The sequence below is a fragment of the Ctenopharyngodon idella genome, chromosome 18 (assembly GCF_019924925.1).
Source record: "Ctenopharyngodon idella isolate HZGC_01 chromosome 18, HZGC01, whole genome shotgun sequence".
Lineage (NCBI taxonomy): Eukaryota > Metazoa > Chordata > Actinopteri > Cypriniformes > Xenocyprididae > Ctenopharyngodon > Ctenopharyngodon idella.
Window position 1 is genome coordinate 33203700 of NC_067237.1, and position 19007 is coordinate 33222706.

At 39.4% G+C, this 19007-nt stretch overlaps 1 protein-coding gene across 4 annotated transcripts in view; it reads left to right on the forward strand.

Annotated features, from left to right (window-relative positions):
* Positions 1 to 19007, forward strand: part of LOC127499461 (protein unc-13 homolog C) — a 219569-nt gene that overhangs the window by 192225 nt on the left and 8337 nt on the right. For all 4 annotated transcript variants that reach the window (XM_051869805.1, XM_051869802.1, XM_051869803.1 and 1 more), the window contains 4 exons: positions 3468 to 3548; positions 9941 to 10088; positions 14623 to 14715; positions 15869 to 16028. In XM_051869805.1, the coding sequence (XP_051725765.1) occupies positions 3468 to 3548; positions 9941 to 10088; positions 14623 to 14715; positions 15869 to 16028 (482 nt within the window). The remainder of the gene's footprint in view (positions 1 to 3467; positions 3549 to 9940; positions 10089 to 14622; positions 14716 to 15868; positions 16029 to 19007) is intronic.

Here is a 19007-nt window from a genome sequence, read left to right on the forward strand (position 1 = left end):
GCTTAAGAATAGCTAGTGATGTGTTCTCCGTTCATAGAGCGTCACATGAGAGCGGTTATCAGGCGCGCCGGCGCCATCATGAGGTCGGATAATTTCCTTCTCCTAATACGGTTATCATTGCTGTATTGTCAACATGTCTAATTGAACGGAAAAATCGGAAAAACCGCCCAGCCCTACTATAAAGTTTACTCCATTCTTCTCCCAGTTCACCAGCCACTTACTTACATGTATTTCGGGAGAAACTGATTAATCCATGTGCTGTAAATCTGACTGACAGGACTCTTTGAACTGCGGCGCAAACTAAGATGGCGCCCATCTCACATTATAGATCAAGATAAAGATCATTTATAAAGGTCGTATTTGAGAATCGGAATATCAGATAATTGATGACATGGTAAGCAGGTTCGTGAATATTTTGAATAAAGGAAAAAATTAAATAAAATCAATAGATCTTTCATACAGTGTTATTGTGGCTGCAGTGTGTCACGTGACAAGCATGACGCGTTGCCATGGAAACAGTAAGGGGATACATTCTAAAATAATGGTCGCCTTAAAAAAACTCACTCTGGGGGGTCAGATAGAATATTTTAAACTTGCGCGTGTCACGTTTTGAGTTTGTTTTTTGATCTGTTTCTCCATCCTGTTCATGTTTGAGTTTCTTTGTTCATCCTCTAGTCTGTTAATTACCTCTGTTCCCTTCCTGTTTGTTTCCGGTTTCTAATTGATTGCATTAGTTCAGTTCAAGTGTGTGCCATTATCTCATCAGCTCCTCTGTTAGTCCTCACATATTTAAGCCCTCAGTTTATGTCTGTTCTTTGTCAAGCTTTGTTAAACGTCATATGTGATAGTGGTATGTTTCTTCTTCGTTGATTCTGCTGTTTATTGTTTTGATTGTTATATTAAAAGTCTCCTGAATAGATCTCCTTATTTGTGCGCTTTAATACAGCCACCACTCGTGACAGCTTGAAAGGGTTAAAGGGCACCTATTATGAATATTTTTTTATTATTATTATTTAATCTTTCTTTTAGTGTGTAATATAGCTGTTTGTGCAGATAGTGATTTGCACTTACAAAGCAAAGTCCACATCAAAAGGAGTTCATCTCTCTAACACACTGCAAAAAAAAAGAGCAAAAAGTTATGGAAAACAAGACAAAAATACTAATTAAAAAATATTTTTTTACTAATTAAAAAGTAACTTTTTTGCAGGGCAGAAAACACTTATTGGGGCCATTCAGAAATATGGGGCCGTTCACACAGAACGCTTTTTCATTGTGTTTCTATGTAAATACGTGCCAGACAAACGTGTATATGACTGTTGCGCTCGCATCTTGCGTCTTTTGCAGTGTCTTACGCATGACATGGCGTTATAAAAATGTGGCGCTCCAGTTCAAATTAGTTCAACTTTTAAAAAATGTGCTCTGTGTGAAATCAGATACAGATAAATCAGATAATAAGATACAGAAGTGAGTGCCCTCACATTTTTGTAAATATTTTATTATATCTTTTCATGTGACAACACTGAAGAAATGACACTTTGCTACAATGTCAAGTAGTGAAGTACAGTAGTGAAGTACTAAAGTAGTGAGTGTACAGCTTGTATAACAGTGTAAATTTGCTGTCCCCTCAAAATAACTCAACACACAGCCATTAATGTCTAAACCGCTGGCCACAAAAGTGAGTACACCCCTAAGTGAAAATGTCTAAATTGGGCCCAAAGTGTCAATATTTTGTGTGGCCACCATTATTTTCCAGCACTGCCTTAAAGGCCTTCGTTAATCTTCGGATTTTTGATTAAATCCGATGTCTCAATGAGGTTTCCATAGCCAGCAATGACATTTCCTCTCTCAAGATCCATTAATGTACTAAAAACATATTTAAATCAGTTCATGTGAGTACAGTGGTTCTATATTAATATTATAAAGCGACGAGAATATTTTTGGTGCGCCAAAAAAAAATAAAAATAACGACTTATATAGTGATGGCCGAATTCAAAACACTGCGTCAGGAAGCTTCGGAGCATTATGAATCAGCGTGTCGAATCAGCGGTTCGGAGCGGCAAAGTCACGTGATTTCAGCAGTTTGGCGGTTTGACACGCGATCCGAATCATGATTCAATACGCTGATTCATAATGCTCCGAAGCTTCCTGAACTAACCCTTTAAACCTCTTGGGCATGGAGTTCACCAGAGATTCACAGGTTGCCACTGGAGTCCTCTTCCACTCCATGACGACATCACAGAGCTGGTGGATGTTAGAGACCCTGCGCTCCTCCACCTTCTGTTTGAGGATGCCCCACAGATGCTCAGTAGGGTTTAGGTACCCTCAGCTTCTTTAGCAAGTCAGTGGTCGTCTTGGAGGTGTGTTTGGGGTCATTATCATGTTGGAATACTGCCCTGCGGCTCAGTCTCCGAAGGGAGGGGATCATGCTCTGCTTCAGTATGTCACAGTACATGTTGGCATTCATGGTTCCCTCAATAAACTGTAGCTCCAGACCATGACACTCCCACCATTATGCTGGTGACCATCATGCAAGACACACTTTATCTTTGTACTCCTCACCTGGTTGCCGCCACACACACTTGACACCATCTGAACCAAATAAGTTTATCTTGGTCTCGTCAGACCACAGGACATGGTTCCAGTAATCCATGTCCTTAGTCTGCTTGTCTTCAGCAAACTGTTTGTGGGCTTTCTTGTGCATCATCTTTAGAAGAGGCTTCCTTCTGGGACTACAGCCATGCAGACCAATTTGAAGCAGTGTGCGGCATATGGTCTGAGCACTGACAGGCTGACCCCTCACCCCTTCAACCTCTGCAGCAATGCTGCACTACTCTCACTACTTTACATTGTAGCAAAGTGTCATTTCTTCAGTGTTGTCACATGAAAAGATATAATAAAATATTTACAAAAATGTGAGGGGTGTACTCATTTCTGTGAGATACTGTACAGATAAAGTAGCACGGTAAAGATTACATTTATATGAATGCATTAGTGAGAGAGTGATTGCATGTGAATTAATTCTACCTGGTTAGCAGCGTCTCTCTACTAATAGTGAAGCTGTGTGTTTTAGTTACTAAGAAATATATGCTAGAACTTTTCAGTGTCTAAGCTATTTTATTGATAAATCACAGAACCATGTTGACAATAAGGATTCTGAATGCGCACGGTCTATCTGCATGTGATCTGCACGCTACTGTCTGTGTGTGTGTTATGTAGCAGTGCAGTTTAGAACGGTGGCTAACTTACCTGTACAAAAAGCTGTGTAAAACGAGCATTTATCTGATGAATATTGAGCATCCAGATCATATAATCAAACGTATCTTGTGGAGCACTCTTGGAGTATGCAGTTATTTGTCATTAACTGTTGGACATGGAGCATAAAGGTGGACTTCAAAGAAGTCAGCAGTAGTAATATAGTAATATACAGTAAGAGAAAATCATCCTTTCTCTCTCTCTCTCTTTCTCAGGAGCATGTGATCCGGGAGGAAGCTCGTAGTCTGAGCCCTCGACAATGTGCCGCCATGGATTTAGTGCTTCCTACCATCAAGGTATCAGCTTCTCTCTCTCTTCTTCTGCTCTGATTCTCCCATTTCAGGGGCCAGTTGCAAAAACTTAGCTTTGACTAGTGTTACTAGTGTTTTTTTTTTTGTTTTTTTTTTTTAATTAGTCACATAAAAACAGCTGTGGTCTAATGAAGAATGAAAAGACTGATTATCCTTTGGCCAACTGCTAGTTGGTCAGAATAGTTTATTCAACTGACCCCAGTTTTTATAGTTATATTATGTACATAGACTGTTCACTTACCAACTGCTAAATATTCCACACATAAAAATACTATAACTGCCCAAAACTGCAGTATAATCAGTCTGAATGTATTTTGTTCTGTGATTGTGTATTTGATGCTTTCAGTTCCTCTCCAGGCCTCTGGAAGTCAGTGCTATTCTTATGGAAACTCAAGTGTATATGCACATATTCAAGAAACTTAGGGGCCGTTTACACGACACGAAAAATTAATATAATTATGCGTTTTGGCCGTTCATTTACTCAACAATGGCATTTTGGTGGCCTGAAAACGCAAACTTTTGAAAACGGGTTTCAAAATTGCACGTTTTTGAAAATGGTCTCCGTGTAAACAACAAAAACGCGAATCTGTGAAAACGATGACATAATGCACATGCGCATTACATGTTCAGTCTATAGTGTTTCATCGCCATCTAATGGCCTGCCAGCAGAATACAGCGTTTTTAGTCATTTTCTTGGATGCATATGAATGGGGATCGTTTTGACAATAGTGTCGCCTGTACACGGACCAGTGTCGCCACGTACCCTTAAACATACTCCTTTTTTCCTGAAATGCAGCAGGTTGAAGGGATGATGTGAAGTCCAATTTTCCACCTCTGAAACAGATTTTTCTTCAGCTGAAGCATGTGCAACAGAGCTAGATTAGATCTGGTCTTGATGTGGGGGGTGTAAGAGAGCATTTATTTATCCTGCATCACATATACAAACACACACATGGTTAGAATGGTGTGTGTTTTAGTTGTGGTGTAAATGTGAATGTGAGCTGCAGATACATGCATCATCAGAGATATTATTGATTCAGTTGTCTCCATGGAAACCCACACCCCTCCCTGATTGAATCAGTCATGGAGTGAGAATTATGCTCATTGGTATTCCGAGGACAGAAGCTAATTAGGGAAGTTCACAAAAGCCTTGAGTAAAATTTTGGCAATGAAAACGGCTGCACACAGTGATGAGCTCAGGATTCTGTGCTTGAGGTAGCAAAGTAACAACAGTGAAGATATATGAAGAGATTAATGAGAATAATAATTAATGTGTGAGTGGAAAGAAAAGATACACAGACAGATAAAAAGAGGGAGAGGCGAACAATCACAATCTGATGTCTTTGTCATCAACTGTCTTTTTAAATATGTCTGAATCAATGCACTGCAAAACACACATTTTCCATTAACATTTTCCTTTGAAATATCTAAACATCCTTAAGATACAGTAATAATAAGATGCGTAGCATCCTCATTTCAGAAGACCACCACACGCCACTGCTCTCAAACACACAATATAAAAAGCTCTACGAATAATGCAGCTAAAATAATGGGCCACCAGACGATCAAAAAAGCATGCATTTGAAATCAACTGCATTTTAAAGTATTTCAGACTGATATGATCAGTACATGAAAGCACATCTGTGCACTTATTGGGAACATATAAACATGATCCTTAATATGTCCACAGAACAATCTGTTGCCCTGATGAGTTTCACCAAATCTTGTTTATTATTTATTCTGTATTATTACCAAAGTAATGCTCCACCTGACCAATCAATACAGCCGACAAACTACATCAGCCATTCATCATCGGCTCAATTAGAGTCCAGCTCTCAGCCAGAGGCTGTCATCAAAAAACAAGGAGGGGCTGTTTACTGAATTTCATCACACAAACTGTGAAATGATTGAGAAAGAGCCAACACACAGAGAGGATAGATAGACAGACAGACAGACAGATAGATAGATAAAGAGACAGACAGAGATTGCATAATTTTTTTAATTTATATTTTCATTTTCTTGTTTATTATGAAACAGAAACTTCTTATGCATGTATGATGCTTTACAAATGAAATATATAATTTTTTATTGAGTTTTATTTTTTATTTAATTTATTTATTTTTATTAAGGTCAAAGTGAGGGAAAAACTAAATGCAAACATTGAAAATGACACCTGCCCTTTCCACAGACCCGGAGCAATTGATTCTTCAGTGGAAATCTCATCTATCTCAATCACAGCAAACATGAAAACGTCACCTCTCCGTCCACACCGCTCCCTCTCTAATCGCCCCTTATGCTAATAGAATAATAAACTAGATCTGATCAAATGCCAGCCTTCACCTCACACTAATGTCTAGTTGTGGCCGATATCTCCATGTGCCATTAACTCTCTGCCAGTGCCTGAAGCTCTGGACTCCTGTTTTAACTCTGATCTGATTGTGTTCAGCTGATGGAAGTGACTGTGACAGATGCTGTATCAGTCTTATGTCTCAATGTTACTTCAAGATTAATTCATTTAACAGTGTGGAGGTATGAATATTACTGAACTGCCTCCTGTAGCATCTGTGGTGATATTCCACTGAGAATCATTTACGATGTTCAAATTCATGTGTTTTGTTCTAATGAATTAATTTTTTTGTGTGTGTGCATGTAGCATAACAGTATTTAAACAACGACGCAATGCAACTCTACAACATTTGCAGGTGTTGTAATTTAAGGGAGCATTTTAAATAAAGGGTTTATCAGACATTTAAAAATATGCTTAAGTCAAACAGATGCTCAGAAGGGGACTGAGAGTTTGTTTTCATGAGGACAAGTTAACAGAATACGTGATGAACTTTTTATTTTATTATTATATTTTTTTATTCAAGACAGACACTTAAACTATCTTTGCTCAGAATTATCTTCAGTGTTGGGGGAAACACATTATAAGTAGTCAAGGCAAGTCACATTTATTTTTATAGCTCTTTATACAATAGAGATGGTTTCAAAGCAGCTTTACAGTGATTAACTTCAAAAAAAAAAAAAAAAAAAAAAAGCCTTGGGAGAAACCAGGCTCACTCAGTTCTCCTCTGGTCAATGAACGAACATGGTGTAGTTTAATTCCAGGCTGCATCACAACTCAGAAAATTGACTGTGGATTGGCATCATTTAAAATATTTCATCCAGTCCCTTCTGCTTAAAGTTCGCATTCATCACACCGGTATGGAGACGAAGCTGAGCATCAGGGTCTGTGGAGAGGACTTGTCTGGTTCTTATGGTCTTTGCTGAGGATCTGTGCCGATTGCTTTCATGTCGATGAGGTCTTCACAGGGGATTGTCTAGTTGACATGGTCTCTGCTGACATTCAGGGTTGTGTTGTGATTGCATCTAGGTGCAGATCCACCATCTGATCTGGATCTGGTTGACTACAGTAACCTCAGGATAAGGATGAGACAGACAGACTAAAATTAGCGCAGATGACATTCTTCTTACGATGTAACTAGTACATTGGATGTTGTGGGAAGTGCTCCAGGTTCCGGTTGACCCACTTTATGCAGCCTAAGAATCTTTTAATGGATTTGAATTTATATAAATGTGATAGTGTGTTACGTGTATGCTAGGTTAAAGAGATGTGTATTTAATCTAGATTTAAACTGACTTATTGTGTCTGCCTCCCGAAGAAGACTGTTCCAAAGTTTACGTGCTAAATAGGAAAAGGATCAATTTTGATATTGTAGGTATTATCAACTGGTCTGAATTTTGAGACTGCAATAGACATAAAGGACTATAATGCATACTGAGGAGCGAAACCATTTAGGGCTTTATAAGTATCAGCAAGATTTTAAAATGTATGTGATGTTTAATAGGGAGCCAATGCAGTGTTGACAGAGCCGGGCTAATATGGTCATACTTCCTGGTTCTGGTAAGAACTCTAGTTGCTGCATTTTTGACCAGCTTGAGTTTATTAAGTGTGCAGGGCAACCACCCAGTAGAACGTTACAATAATTACTAGCCTTGAGGTCATGAAGGCATGAACTATCTTTTCTGCATTTGTCATTGAGAACAAATGTCATAATTTAGATATGTTTTTAAGATGGAAAAATGCCATTTTACAAATACTAGAAATGTGGCTTTCAAATAAAAGACTGCTAGCAAATAAAACACCCAGGTTCCTAACTGAGCCATCAAGTGTTAGAGAGTATTCTAGATTAATACTTTCAGAGGTTTTTGGTCCAATAATAAAAACCTCTGTTTTGTTGTTTTTTTTCTTCAGTATTTAGTAGTACTAACTGAGTAGTACCTACACTATATTGCCAAAAGTTTTGGGACGCCTGGCTTTACGTGCACATGAACTTTAATGACATCCCATTCTTAATCCATAGGGTTTAATATGGAGTTGGCCCACCCTTTGCAGCTATAACAGCCTCAGAAGGCTTTCCACAAGGTTTAGGAGTGTGTTTATGGAAATTTCTGACCATTCTTCTAGAAGCGCATTTGTGAGGTCAGGCAGTGATGTTGGCGAGAAGGCCTGGCTCACAGTCTCCGCTCTAATTCACCCCAAACGTGTTCTATCGGGTTGATGTCAGGACTCTGTGCAGGCCAGTCAAGTTCCTCCACACCAAACTCGCTCATCCATGTCTTTATGGACCTTGCTTTGTGCACTGGTGCGCAGTCATGTTGGAACAGGAAGGGACCATCCCCAAACTGTTCCCACAAAGTTGGGAGCATGAAATTGTTCAAAATGGTTTGGTATGCTGAAGCATTAAGAGTTCCTTTCACTGGAACTAAGGGGCCAAGCCCAACCCCTGAAAAACAACCCCACACCATAATCCCTCCTTCATCAAACTTTACACTTGGCACAATGCAGTCAGGCAAGTACCATTCTCCTGGCAACCGCCAAACCCAGACTCGTCCATCGGATTGCCAGACAGAGAAGCGTGATTCGTCACTCCAGAGAACACGTCTCCACTGCTCTAGAGTTCAGTGGCGGCGTGCTTTACACCACTACATCCGACACTTTGCATTGCACTTGGTGATGTAAGGCTTGGATGCAGCTGCTCGGCCATGGAAACCCATTCCATGAAGCTCTCTATGCACTGTTCTTGAGCTAATCTGAGGCCACATGAAGTTTGGAGGTCTGTAGCTATTGACTCTGCAGAAAGTTGGCGACTTCTGCGCACCGTGTGCCTCAGCATGCGCTGACCCCGCTCTGTGATTTTACGTGGCCTACCACTTTGTGGCTGAGTTGCTGCTGTTCCCAATTGCTTCCACTTTGTTATGATACCACTAACAGTTGACCGTGGAATATTTAATAGTGAGGAAATTTCACTAATGGACTTATTGCACAGGTGGCAACCTATCACGGTCCAACGCTTGAATTCACTGAGCTCCTGAGAGTGACCCATTCTTTCACAAATGTTTGTAGAAGCAGTCTGCATGCCTAGGTGCTTGATTTTATACACCTGTGGCCATGGAAGTGATAGGAACACCTGAAGTCACCTTTGGAGGGGTGTCCCAATACTTTTGGCAATATAGTGTATCTATCAGAATTTAGTAGTACCTTGTAATGAGCCATGCTGTACTTTGTACTGAACTTGTGATCGATAAGATACCTCTTAATTTACTGCTACAAATTGATAATGGTCAGATAAGTATGATTTGAACCATGCCAATGCAATTCTACTAATGCCAACATAATTTTTGAGTCTATTTAAAAAAAAGAATGTTGTGGTTGATAGTATCAAATGCAGCACTAAGGTCCAGTATCAGTAATAAAGAGATACAACCACAATCGGTTGATAAGAGCAAATCATTTGTAACTTCAGTGAGAGCATTCTCAGTATTATGATGCGGTCTAAATCCTGACTGGAAATCTTCGCAGATACCATTTATTTCTAAGAAGGAGCATAGTTGTGAGGATACTGTCTTTTCTAGTATTTTTGACAGACAAGGGAGATTTGAAATTGGTCCTAATTCTCTAGGATCAAGTTGTGTTTTTCAAACATTTAAAGAACAACAGAGAAAGTCCTGGAAAATTGATTAGATTATCAGGTTTTCACAAATCAATAACTAGGACCAATGTACTGAAATGATTTAAAATTCACCCCAATGTTCACTAATTTGTGATAAATTAACTATGAATTTCCATCTTTAAAAATTGAGTTTAATATTATCCAATATATAAAGACATAAAATGTGCTGCTTAGTAGAAGTAACCCTGCTGCGAATATCCCTGAATTACTTCCGACAGTGACTGCTGAAAACTTTTATATGATTCATTAGCTCTGTCTCAATGAATAGATGGTTATTCAGGTTAAGGCTGTGATGGATGAGTGATCCGTAGCTACAAGCAGCATGACTCTTTCAGTAACCAGTGCTTTTGTTTCTACATTCAGCAATATTTCCATGCGGGTGGAAACGGTCTGAAGAAAACCTTCCTGGAAAAGAGCCCCGAACTCAAGTCCTTGAAATACACCCTCAGCCTTTACACTCAACCCACAGATGCCTTGATCAAGAAATATATATGCACCCAAACCTCTCAAGGTAAGACCATGTTTGTGCTCCTGGCAGACCTGATCATATATCTCCCTGTCAGGACTGGAGGGAGCGACAGAGAGAGAGAGAGAGAGAGAGAGAGAGAGAGAGAGAGAGAGAGAGAGAGGTTTCCATGCAGTGAGACAGTTCTGCTCGAAATTCAAGAGAACAAAAGAAATTCAAGATAGATTTAAACCTTCAGTGTTCTTTTTTGCAAATATACTTTGCAGACATTCTTTGCAACTTAAAATGACTTGCTCTGCTCAGTTACACAGTAACTTAAATAAGCACAAGTCAACCTGCTATAGCAAACAAGACCACAGGGAAATGCCAAAGGGCTGTATATAGCTACTATGCTGTATATAGCTACTCCTCCAAAACATGCTTTAGTGAGTATCCGTTAAAAAACACTCACAGTAGTACAGTAATTTTGACAACTACGCAAATATATTGAACTGTTTATGCAGAAATACGATGTTATAGCAATCAGTGAGTCGAGAGCACATATACAGTTTGTTTGCGCATCAATAATAACGGACTTGTGCATGCCTAATGTACGACTCCTGTATGTCAGCGTAATCATCTTTACCTTCTTTACAATCGTCATCCATCAAAACTTTTCTTTATCCAACTGAGAGATGTAGTTTGCGAATCCAATGTTCATGAAGCAGTTGGGTGTTTTGAGCCTCAGTTCATTCTGTATTTCACACAGCACATTGAGAAATGGCTTTGGCTGCTCCGAAACACAGAATACGTACAAGAGAGGTGGTGCTTTGTTTTCATTTATTTATTTATTTAATTAATTTAATTGACTTTTTTTATGTAATGTATTAAATACATTTTAATACATACATTAAATAAACTTGCGCTGCGTCAATGACGTTTTGGGAACGATAATGCCCAAACACCATGCTTACAAGTGCCTGTCCGTGGAATACTGAGAGCAACATTAGGACATGAGCACCCGTGAACCTGCTCACGCCCAGCAGCCCCAGAGGGTTGGGGACAGCAAGGGAGCTACCACTTGAACGCTTCCGCCTGTTTTTTACTTTCCTGAAACCTCTCGACAACATTATTTACTGCGTCGCCAAAGAGGCCAGGCGGCGAAAGCGTAGCGTCAAGAAGAAAAGACTTGTCTTTCTCCTTATTATCTGAGAGGTTCAGCCAGAGATGCCTCTAAGTGGCCACTAGGGCTGCCATAGACAGCCCAATAGCTCTAGCAGTCTCCTTTGTGGCCCTGAGAGATAAATCTGTGCACCGAACCACGTCAGGCCCCACCCCCTCGCCATCATCCAAATCCCTCAGCAGGTCAGCCTGACATGCCTTCAAAATAGACATGGTATGCAGACATGCACCAGCCTGACCTGCCGCCGTATACGCTTTACCCACTAGTGTTGATGTAGTTTTTAGACTGCAATGCTGAGCTAGGTGACAGATAGCTCGCAAGTGTCTGCTCAATCCTAGGCATCGTCCCATAACTGATCTCTTTCAACCCCCTTATATCTGAATATATTTGCATTTGGGGGCTGAAAACATGTGATGAGAACATTTTATTTTATGATCTAGATATTTCACTGTGTAAATCTGGGAAAAAGGGAAGGCCCCGTGGTGGAGGTGTAGTGCTTGGTGACAAAAAGTGCTAATCTAGTTTGCTTTTTGGACGAGCGCCTTGTTTCTCAGCTGGCCAATCAATATTTAACTTAGACACAGTGCGAGTAATCACCTCCACCAGCTTCTCATACACTGGGGAAGAGGTGGCGATTACTCCTCTATGCTCATAACATCTAACCCCTCAGAGTCAGATAAATGAAGCACCTGGCTCTCCCCCTGGGCAGAAGAAGCCGCAGAGCAGGGCCAGAACCTTGAGGAACACTAACCTGAACACCTTCCTCTAAGAGTGACAGGCGAGAGCAGAGTGTGCAAAGCAGCAGCCTTTCACAATGCTCACAGTCAGCCAACTCGAAGGTCTGACAGGGCAAGTCGTGTGTATCCCCACCTGTTAAGAAACGAGGGCAGGGAGGAACACACTGCTTGAATGTTTGCTTATTCGCCATTCTTACAAATACTGTGATTGTGCTGTACTAGATCGGGACAGACAGCAATAAATAAGACACAGTATGAACACTGGATATTACAGATGTGCTTACATGCTTTCCTGGTCTTGACGTCACCCGCCCGTGATGTTCACTCTCGCCATTGGACTAGTTGACACACGTGATTCAGACGCAATCAGAGGCGTTCCAAAGTATCATTGACGCAGCGCGAGTTCCCTCGAAAGGGAACCACTGGCATACAGTATATATTGTGCTGTGTGCAGTAAAGAGTACAAAGTTTCACTTCCTGTCTCACTTTCTTTCGGAGCTCCTGAGGCAAAGACTGTAGACAGAATGTGATTTCTTTAATACACAGTTTTGTGTGTGTGTGTGTGTGTGTGTGTGTTGAGGTGAGGATGTGTTTACTTCCCAATACACTGTTTATAATTCATCAAACTTTATGTTTGGAGTTATTCATCATTGCAGTTAGTTTTTTGTTTTTTTTATCAGAGCAGGTGAAAGATATCCGGGGCTCTTTTGGTTCAGAAAGGGAATCTCTGTGGATTTTACACAGCAGACACGTCACACTGGGTTGTGCTTACAATTGTTTTTTTGTTTTTTTTAAAAATTTGCACGTTTAAACTGGGTTAAAAACTGAATCTAACAGCATTATACAGCTAGACTAGTGTAACTATCAACCCTGTTGTTTGTAGATATAGATATCTAGAAGTAAATGCTTTTGTGTACATCTTCTTAGGTATGTCGTTGTGTATTTCAGTGCAGTGAAGATGTGATAATGATGTGCAAAACAACTGAGAAATGTAAAGCAGCTTATTTTTATCTTGATTTAGATAATGTGCTCATCTCCAGAAATTCAAAGTCTAACTCTGTCTCAGTTATATGCAGAAATATCAACACAATTTAATAAGCGCTTCTATTGTTTGCTGTGACTTCTGACTCCTTCAGTCTAGCTTTGGAAGTAATCAATTCACTTTCCATGATTCGAGGGAAAATCCCTGGTTCCCCCAGTTTCCTCTCACTCCTTTCTAAACTGTCTTTAAAATCCCTCCAGAGACAAGTTTGTTTTCTTAGTCTGTGAAAAGACCTGTGAAAATGTGTCCTGTGGGGTCCGGTGGAGGTATGAGACCCTGTCACTAGAGTTCAGAGTCAATGTGAATGATTCTGGAGAGGATTTTTATTTTTATTTTTTTTCAGTCTGACCAGAGGAGAGAGTGTTTTTGATTTTAATGTGGTCATACAATATCATATATTTATTTATCACAAATTAGATTCTTCATGATGTGATTTTTTATTTATTTATTTATTTTTATAAATCAGGACAAAATGCTAAATGTCAAAATGAAAGTTCAAGTAATAAAATTCTGGTGATCACATTTTTCATAGTTTACCATTTGTAGCCTTATTGTAAAAGTCTTTTAAATTTCCCTATCTAATTGTGGCCTGTAAAATAAATCCAGAGGCCCTTCAGGCATCTGCCAAAGAGACTCTTTATGAAACAGTGATTGTTACGAGGTCAGAGAGCAAATGAAAGCAGAGACGAGGTTAATCCAATCTTGATCGATTGTTGATGTCTGCCGTGGACGCTGTAGGTCATTCTGTAGCTGTTCATTTAGCTGACACGTCATGCGTTCTTGAATTAGTTTGGGCAAACGTGGCCTTGACAGTTTCACTGTTTGCTGCAAATCTTGAAGGGCAAATGCAAAGATACAGAACACACCAATTACTGCTAAGTTATTTTCCCATTCAGGAGCGATCTGTCTGAATCTACTCCAGTAAGGATAGAGTTTAATTTTTTTTAATGTTTCTCTTTGTGAGCTTTGGTTAGGGGTGGTAGAAAAGCAACTTTATGCACAACTTCCAGCCTGCATGGAGAGGTTCTTGGGACTCCAGCAGCTTCAAATGCCTGTTTGCTGCTCAACAGTGGCATTTTTATAGCTGCCCTTTTAATACAATTAATTTGTTTTACTGAAACTTTCCTTAATAAGCCTTTATCTGACCGAGTTCTTCTGTGCTCTAAATCACTCTCAACTGTTTTCACAATTCGATAATCTTTATTCAGTTTTTGCAAAATATTAGTTGTTTTCATGCCTTTTGCAAGACATTGCACCATTTAATGCTTTTCATCTTCAGAAAGATCTCTTCCTCCCCATATTGCATGAGAACTGTGACTTACTTGATAAGTGGAACAACTAAGTAGGTTTTCCATTTACCTAAGAAGATGTGGCAAACTACTGAACAAACCTGTCTGTGATTGATACCAGCTATCTAAAAAGATATGAGAAATAAAACACTTTCTTTGAAAAACTGTTGATTGTGCTGAAATCCTACTGATATTTCACTTGGATAATAATTTGGAACACAGTGTTTAGAAAATATGCTTTATTTGTCCTGCAACATAATTGATTACTGATATCTATGGTTTTATTGTATATTTGACGTGTGGGTCAGTGTGTTACGCATGCTCTTATGTGACTCAAAACTGATTCCAGGTCAGTCCACGTCTGGATCCATTGGGGAGGTCGCCATCCAGGTGGACCTGATCTCACACCCCGGTACTGGAGAGCACAAAGTCAGCGTCAAAGGTAACACACACACAGTGATTAATTCATGATTACAAAACTCTGAGGCCTAAATTATTCTAATTAGCATGTTTCTCTTTGGCACAGACTCTGTATTCATTTAATCACTTTGTGTAATTTCATTGATAAAGTGTTTGGATTGTGAGACTCATTTGCTGTTGCTCGGTTAATGACCCGCAAGCACAACGTAATAAAGCAGACTAGCTAACTAGCCCATTGCATTAAAAAATAACAATAAAAAAAAAAAAAATTCCACTTTTGTAATCAAAACAATGCCAGTGACATTTTGTTATTATGAATTTTATGTATGAATTTGAGGCACATCACAAAACAGACATTATAATATTAATAATTAACTGTTTCTCCATGATTTATTGTATACATTACATTAAACTATAGTTTATTAATGTGTAGGCTGTTTACTGTTGCTGTGCAGCTTTGCACATTAACATAAAAATAAATTATCAGAGATGTGGCCTGGTCTGCAATTTCGCAAAAGCTTCCAACATGCCTCATCTGATCAGATAATTATGTTTTATAACAATGCATTTATTTTACAAAGGAGGTCTGGATGTTCCATGTTAGAGTTCTCATTGCAATCTTACAGCGAGTCTAGACAAACCGCTCTGGTAGTCAAGTTTAGGTTTAGTTTAGTTTCACACAGTCCTAGATCTGAATACTGAATTCTATTAAAACACATTAGAGAGTTTAAAGTCGGCATGAAACAAATGTTGTGATAGTCTTTTCTTCCCTATTATGACATATATCTGAAACGGCTTCTGGAACAAGAACAAATGTAGGGCGGAACTTGATTTTGTTCATAAAGAATTGATTGGATGGTTGTGATTTGCAATTAGGTGATCTCATGTGAGTGACAGGTTGTCCAACCCTCACGTCAATAAACATGTCATCACAGAAAAAATGTCGCTGCAAGAGAGAGGGGAAGTTATTTTGATTAGAGATTATGAGGAACATGATTTTTTTTTTTTTTTTTTTTAAATAAAAGAAGTGCACAGATAAATCACTTATAATAAATACTGCAATGTTCCATAAAAAAATTGAATTGTCAATTTTCATTTCATGGTGAGTTCAGTGTCTTATTTACCATTATAGTGTTTGATGATCTAACTCAAGACCATCCTCTTCTTCCCTGCAGTTGTGGGTGTGAACAACATCAACTGGCAGACCAATGCCATGTTTCGCCCCTTCGTGGAGATCAATGCCATCGGCCCACACTTGGCTGACAAGAAACGCAAGTTTAGCACCAAAACCAAGAATAACAACTGGTCTCCAAAATACAATGAAACATTCCAGTAGTGAGTATTCATTTCATACAGGAATGGAACTTTTCTTTAGTTAATACTCATATATAAACTATATAACAGTTGGTGTTTACAAAAATATTTCAAAATTATGATGATTATGGAGATGGAACCATGGTAATATCCTTTTTTTTTACGTACCAAAATATGGTATAAGTGCTGCCCTTGTTCAGTATCACATACACTAGTGTTGAAAAGTTTTGGGGTATGTAAGATTTTTTTTTTTAAATGTTTTTGAAAGAAGTCTCTTTTGCTCACAAAGGCTGCATTTATTTGATCAAAAATACAGTAAAAACAGTAATGTTGTGAAAGATTATTACAATTTAAAATAACTGTTTTATATTTGTATATATTTTCAAATGTAATTTATTCCTGTGATGGAAAGCTGAATTTTCAGCATCATTACTCCTGACTTCAGTGTCACATGATTCTTCAGAAATCATTCTAATATGCAGATTTTGCTGCCCAAGAAACATTTCTTATTATTCAAGGGTGGTCTTAACGGTGTTCTGCACAAAAGGTTCAAATGACAGGCTGGCATCAAAGATGACTCCAAGATTTTTATTTTACTTTGTAACTCCAAGGAAACACTATCAACAGGAAAAGAAATACAGCCAGCATTACGCAGTTAATGAGTAGAGCCAAGGAGCATGACTTTTTGAACTATTTAAAGGGTTAGTTCACCCAAAAATGAAAATTCTGTCATTAATTACTCACCCTCATGTCGTTCCACACCTGTAAGACCTTTGTTCATCTTCCCAGTTAAAGTGTCGAAATTTCAGTGGTTCACGTGACTTTGGCTTGATACACGTTCCATGTATTACCTACTGATAACATCATAAAATTGATTTTTAAGAGCTGGATGTCAATTCCACAGGGTTATATTACTGCAAATGACATCCCAGCTACTAGTAAGTGAATAAAGTCATGGTTCGATATGTGACCACTATTATTCCCTCTGTAATCACATATTTCTCTCAGTCATTTTGTCCTTAAAGGTGCAGTAAGTGGTATTTGAACTACACTGTTGGACATTGTTGATATTTAAAATCAACCCAAACAAACCCATCCCTCTCTTCATTGCTCCGCCTCCAAAACTCACACTCCAATTCTAACCACCCTGCTCCGAATCGGTCTCGAACCCCAGCCCGATCGCTGCTGGCATGTGAGGCTAGTGCACTACTAATGACGCTAAACACCGCGTTCTCTAGCGGCCGTCAGTGCGCAGTGGTTTAACTGCAGAACTCTATCTGGCCGCTGTTACACATGCAATGCGAGTGGATGTCTGTTTATCACAGCTGATGTGCAACAAAATGCTTCACGAAAAATAAAGCGCAGTTGATGAACGAACAACAAGGAAGCACAAAAAATGAACATACAGTACACAAGAGTAAATACAAAGTGTTTGTTGTTAGTCGCAAACAGCACAGCAGCTCCAGACAATCAAAACCCAATGTACTCACATGATAAGCGGGATCAAAGCAGTTTTCAGGCCTTCCCTCTTATCTCTCTCCAGCGCTGGAAAGTATAACCGGGTCCTAAAGCACTTGCCCAGGCATAAACCTTCATTCCAGTGATATTCTTTTGAGCTGTTTTGTATTGTGTCCCATTTCTCGTTCTGCAGGTTTTTTTTTTTTTTTCTTATTTTCAAATCTCCCTCTTACTCGTTCTCTCTCCTCAAACATCATACGCCCCCTGATGCTGATTGGTTAGACGTTTGTTGTTGGACTCGGCCCGACTAACTTCCAAACAGTGGATTTGAAATATCACTGAGTCCCCCTTTAAGTTTTACAGAAAGAAATGAAGCTTACATTTGAAAGATCATGTAAGACACTTTTTCTGCAGTCTGATTCCGAGCGCGATTGTTCCTGGCGCCCCTCGCAGCATTGGTCTAGAAAACAGAATGCTGAATTGTGATTTTTATTCATTTGGTGCTATTATATGCAGCAGAGTGAACGACACTGTATGTGCATCGCATGAAGGCAGCTTTCTGCCACTTGCAAATGGACTCTTTTGAGGAGACTCATTTGCCATTCTGATTGCACACATTAAGCGTAATTACACTGCATGCTCACTCTCACTCGTATCCAAGGTAAATCATCACCACTGTCGTCCCCTACATGCGTTGTTGAACAAGTGATGTCGTAATCAGCTAAAACGTATGCGCAGGTTACTTTACTTCCTGAACAAGTGTGCATCGAGTCCGAGTTGCTTTCACATTCACACGAATCATGCCCAGTTAAAGTGCAGCCGAACTCAGACCACCTCCTTCAGGTAGTCTCAGGTTCAGTACCCCGGTGCTCTCTTAGGTCTGTATGACAGCTTTCACATTAACAATTTTTGAAGGGTTAGTTCACCCAAAAATGAAATGTCTGTCATTAATTACTCACCCTCATGTCGTCCCAAACTTGTAAGACCTTTGTTCATTTTCGGAGCACAAATTAAGATATTTTTAATGAAATCCAGGGTTTCTGAACCACACATAGGCAGCAAAGTCATTGCACCTTTTGAGGTCCAGAAAGGTAGCAAAGACATCGTTAAAATAGTCCATGTGACTACAGTGGTTCAACCTTAATGTTATGAAACAACGAGAATACTTTTTGTGCGCAAAAACAAACTTTATTCAACAATTTCTTCTCTTCCCTGTCATTCTCCTACGCAGTTGATGTAGTGAACGCAGTGCAGCGCTTCCGTGTTTACATCCGAACGCCGCCAGTGCTGTACATGTGAGCAGCACCACACATGTGTGTGATGCTGACGCAGGAGCTGGCCAATAATAAGCCGGCATTCTGACGTAGAACACGGAAGCACTGCACTGCAGTGACGTTGCTGCCTATGTGTGGTTCAGAAACACTTGGATTTCATCCAAAATATCTTAATTTGTGTTCCGAAGATGAACGAGGGTCTTACGGGTTTGGAACGACATGAGGGTGAGTACTTAGTGACAGAAATTTCATTTTTGGGTGAACTAAC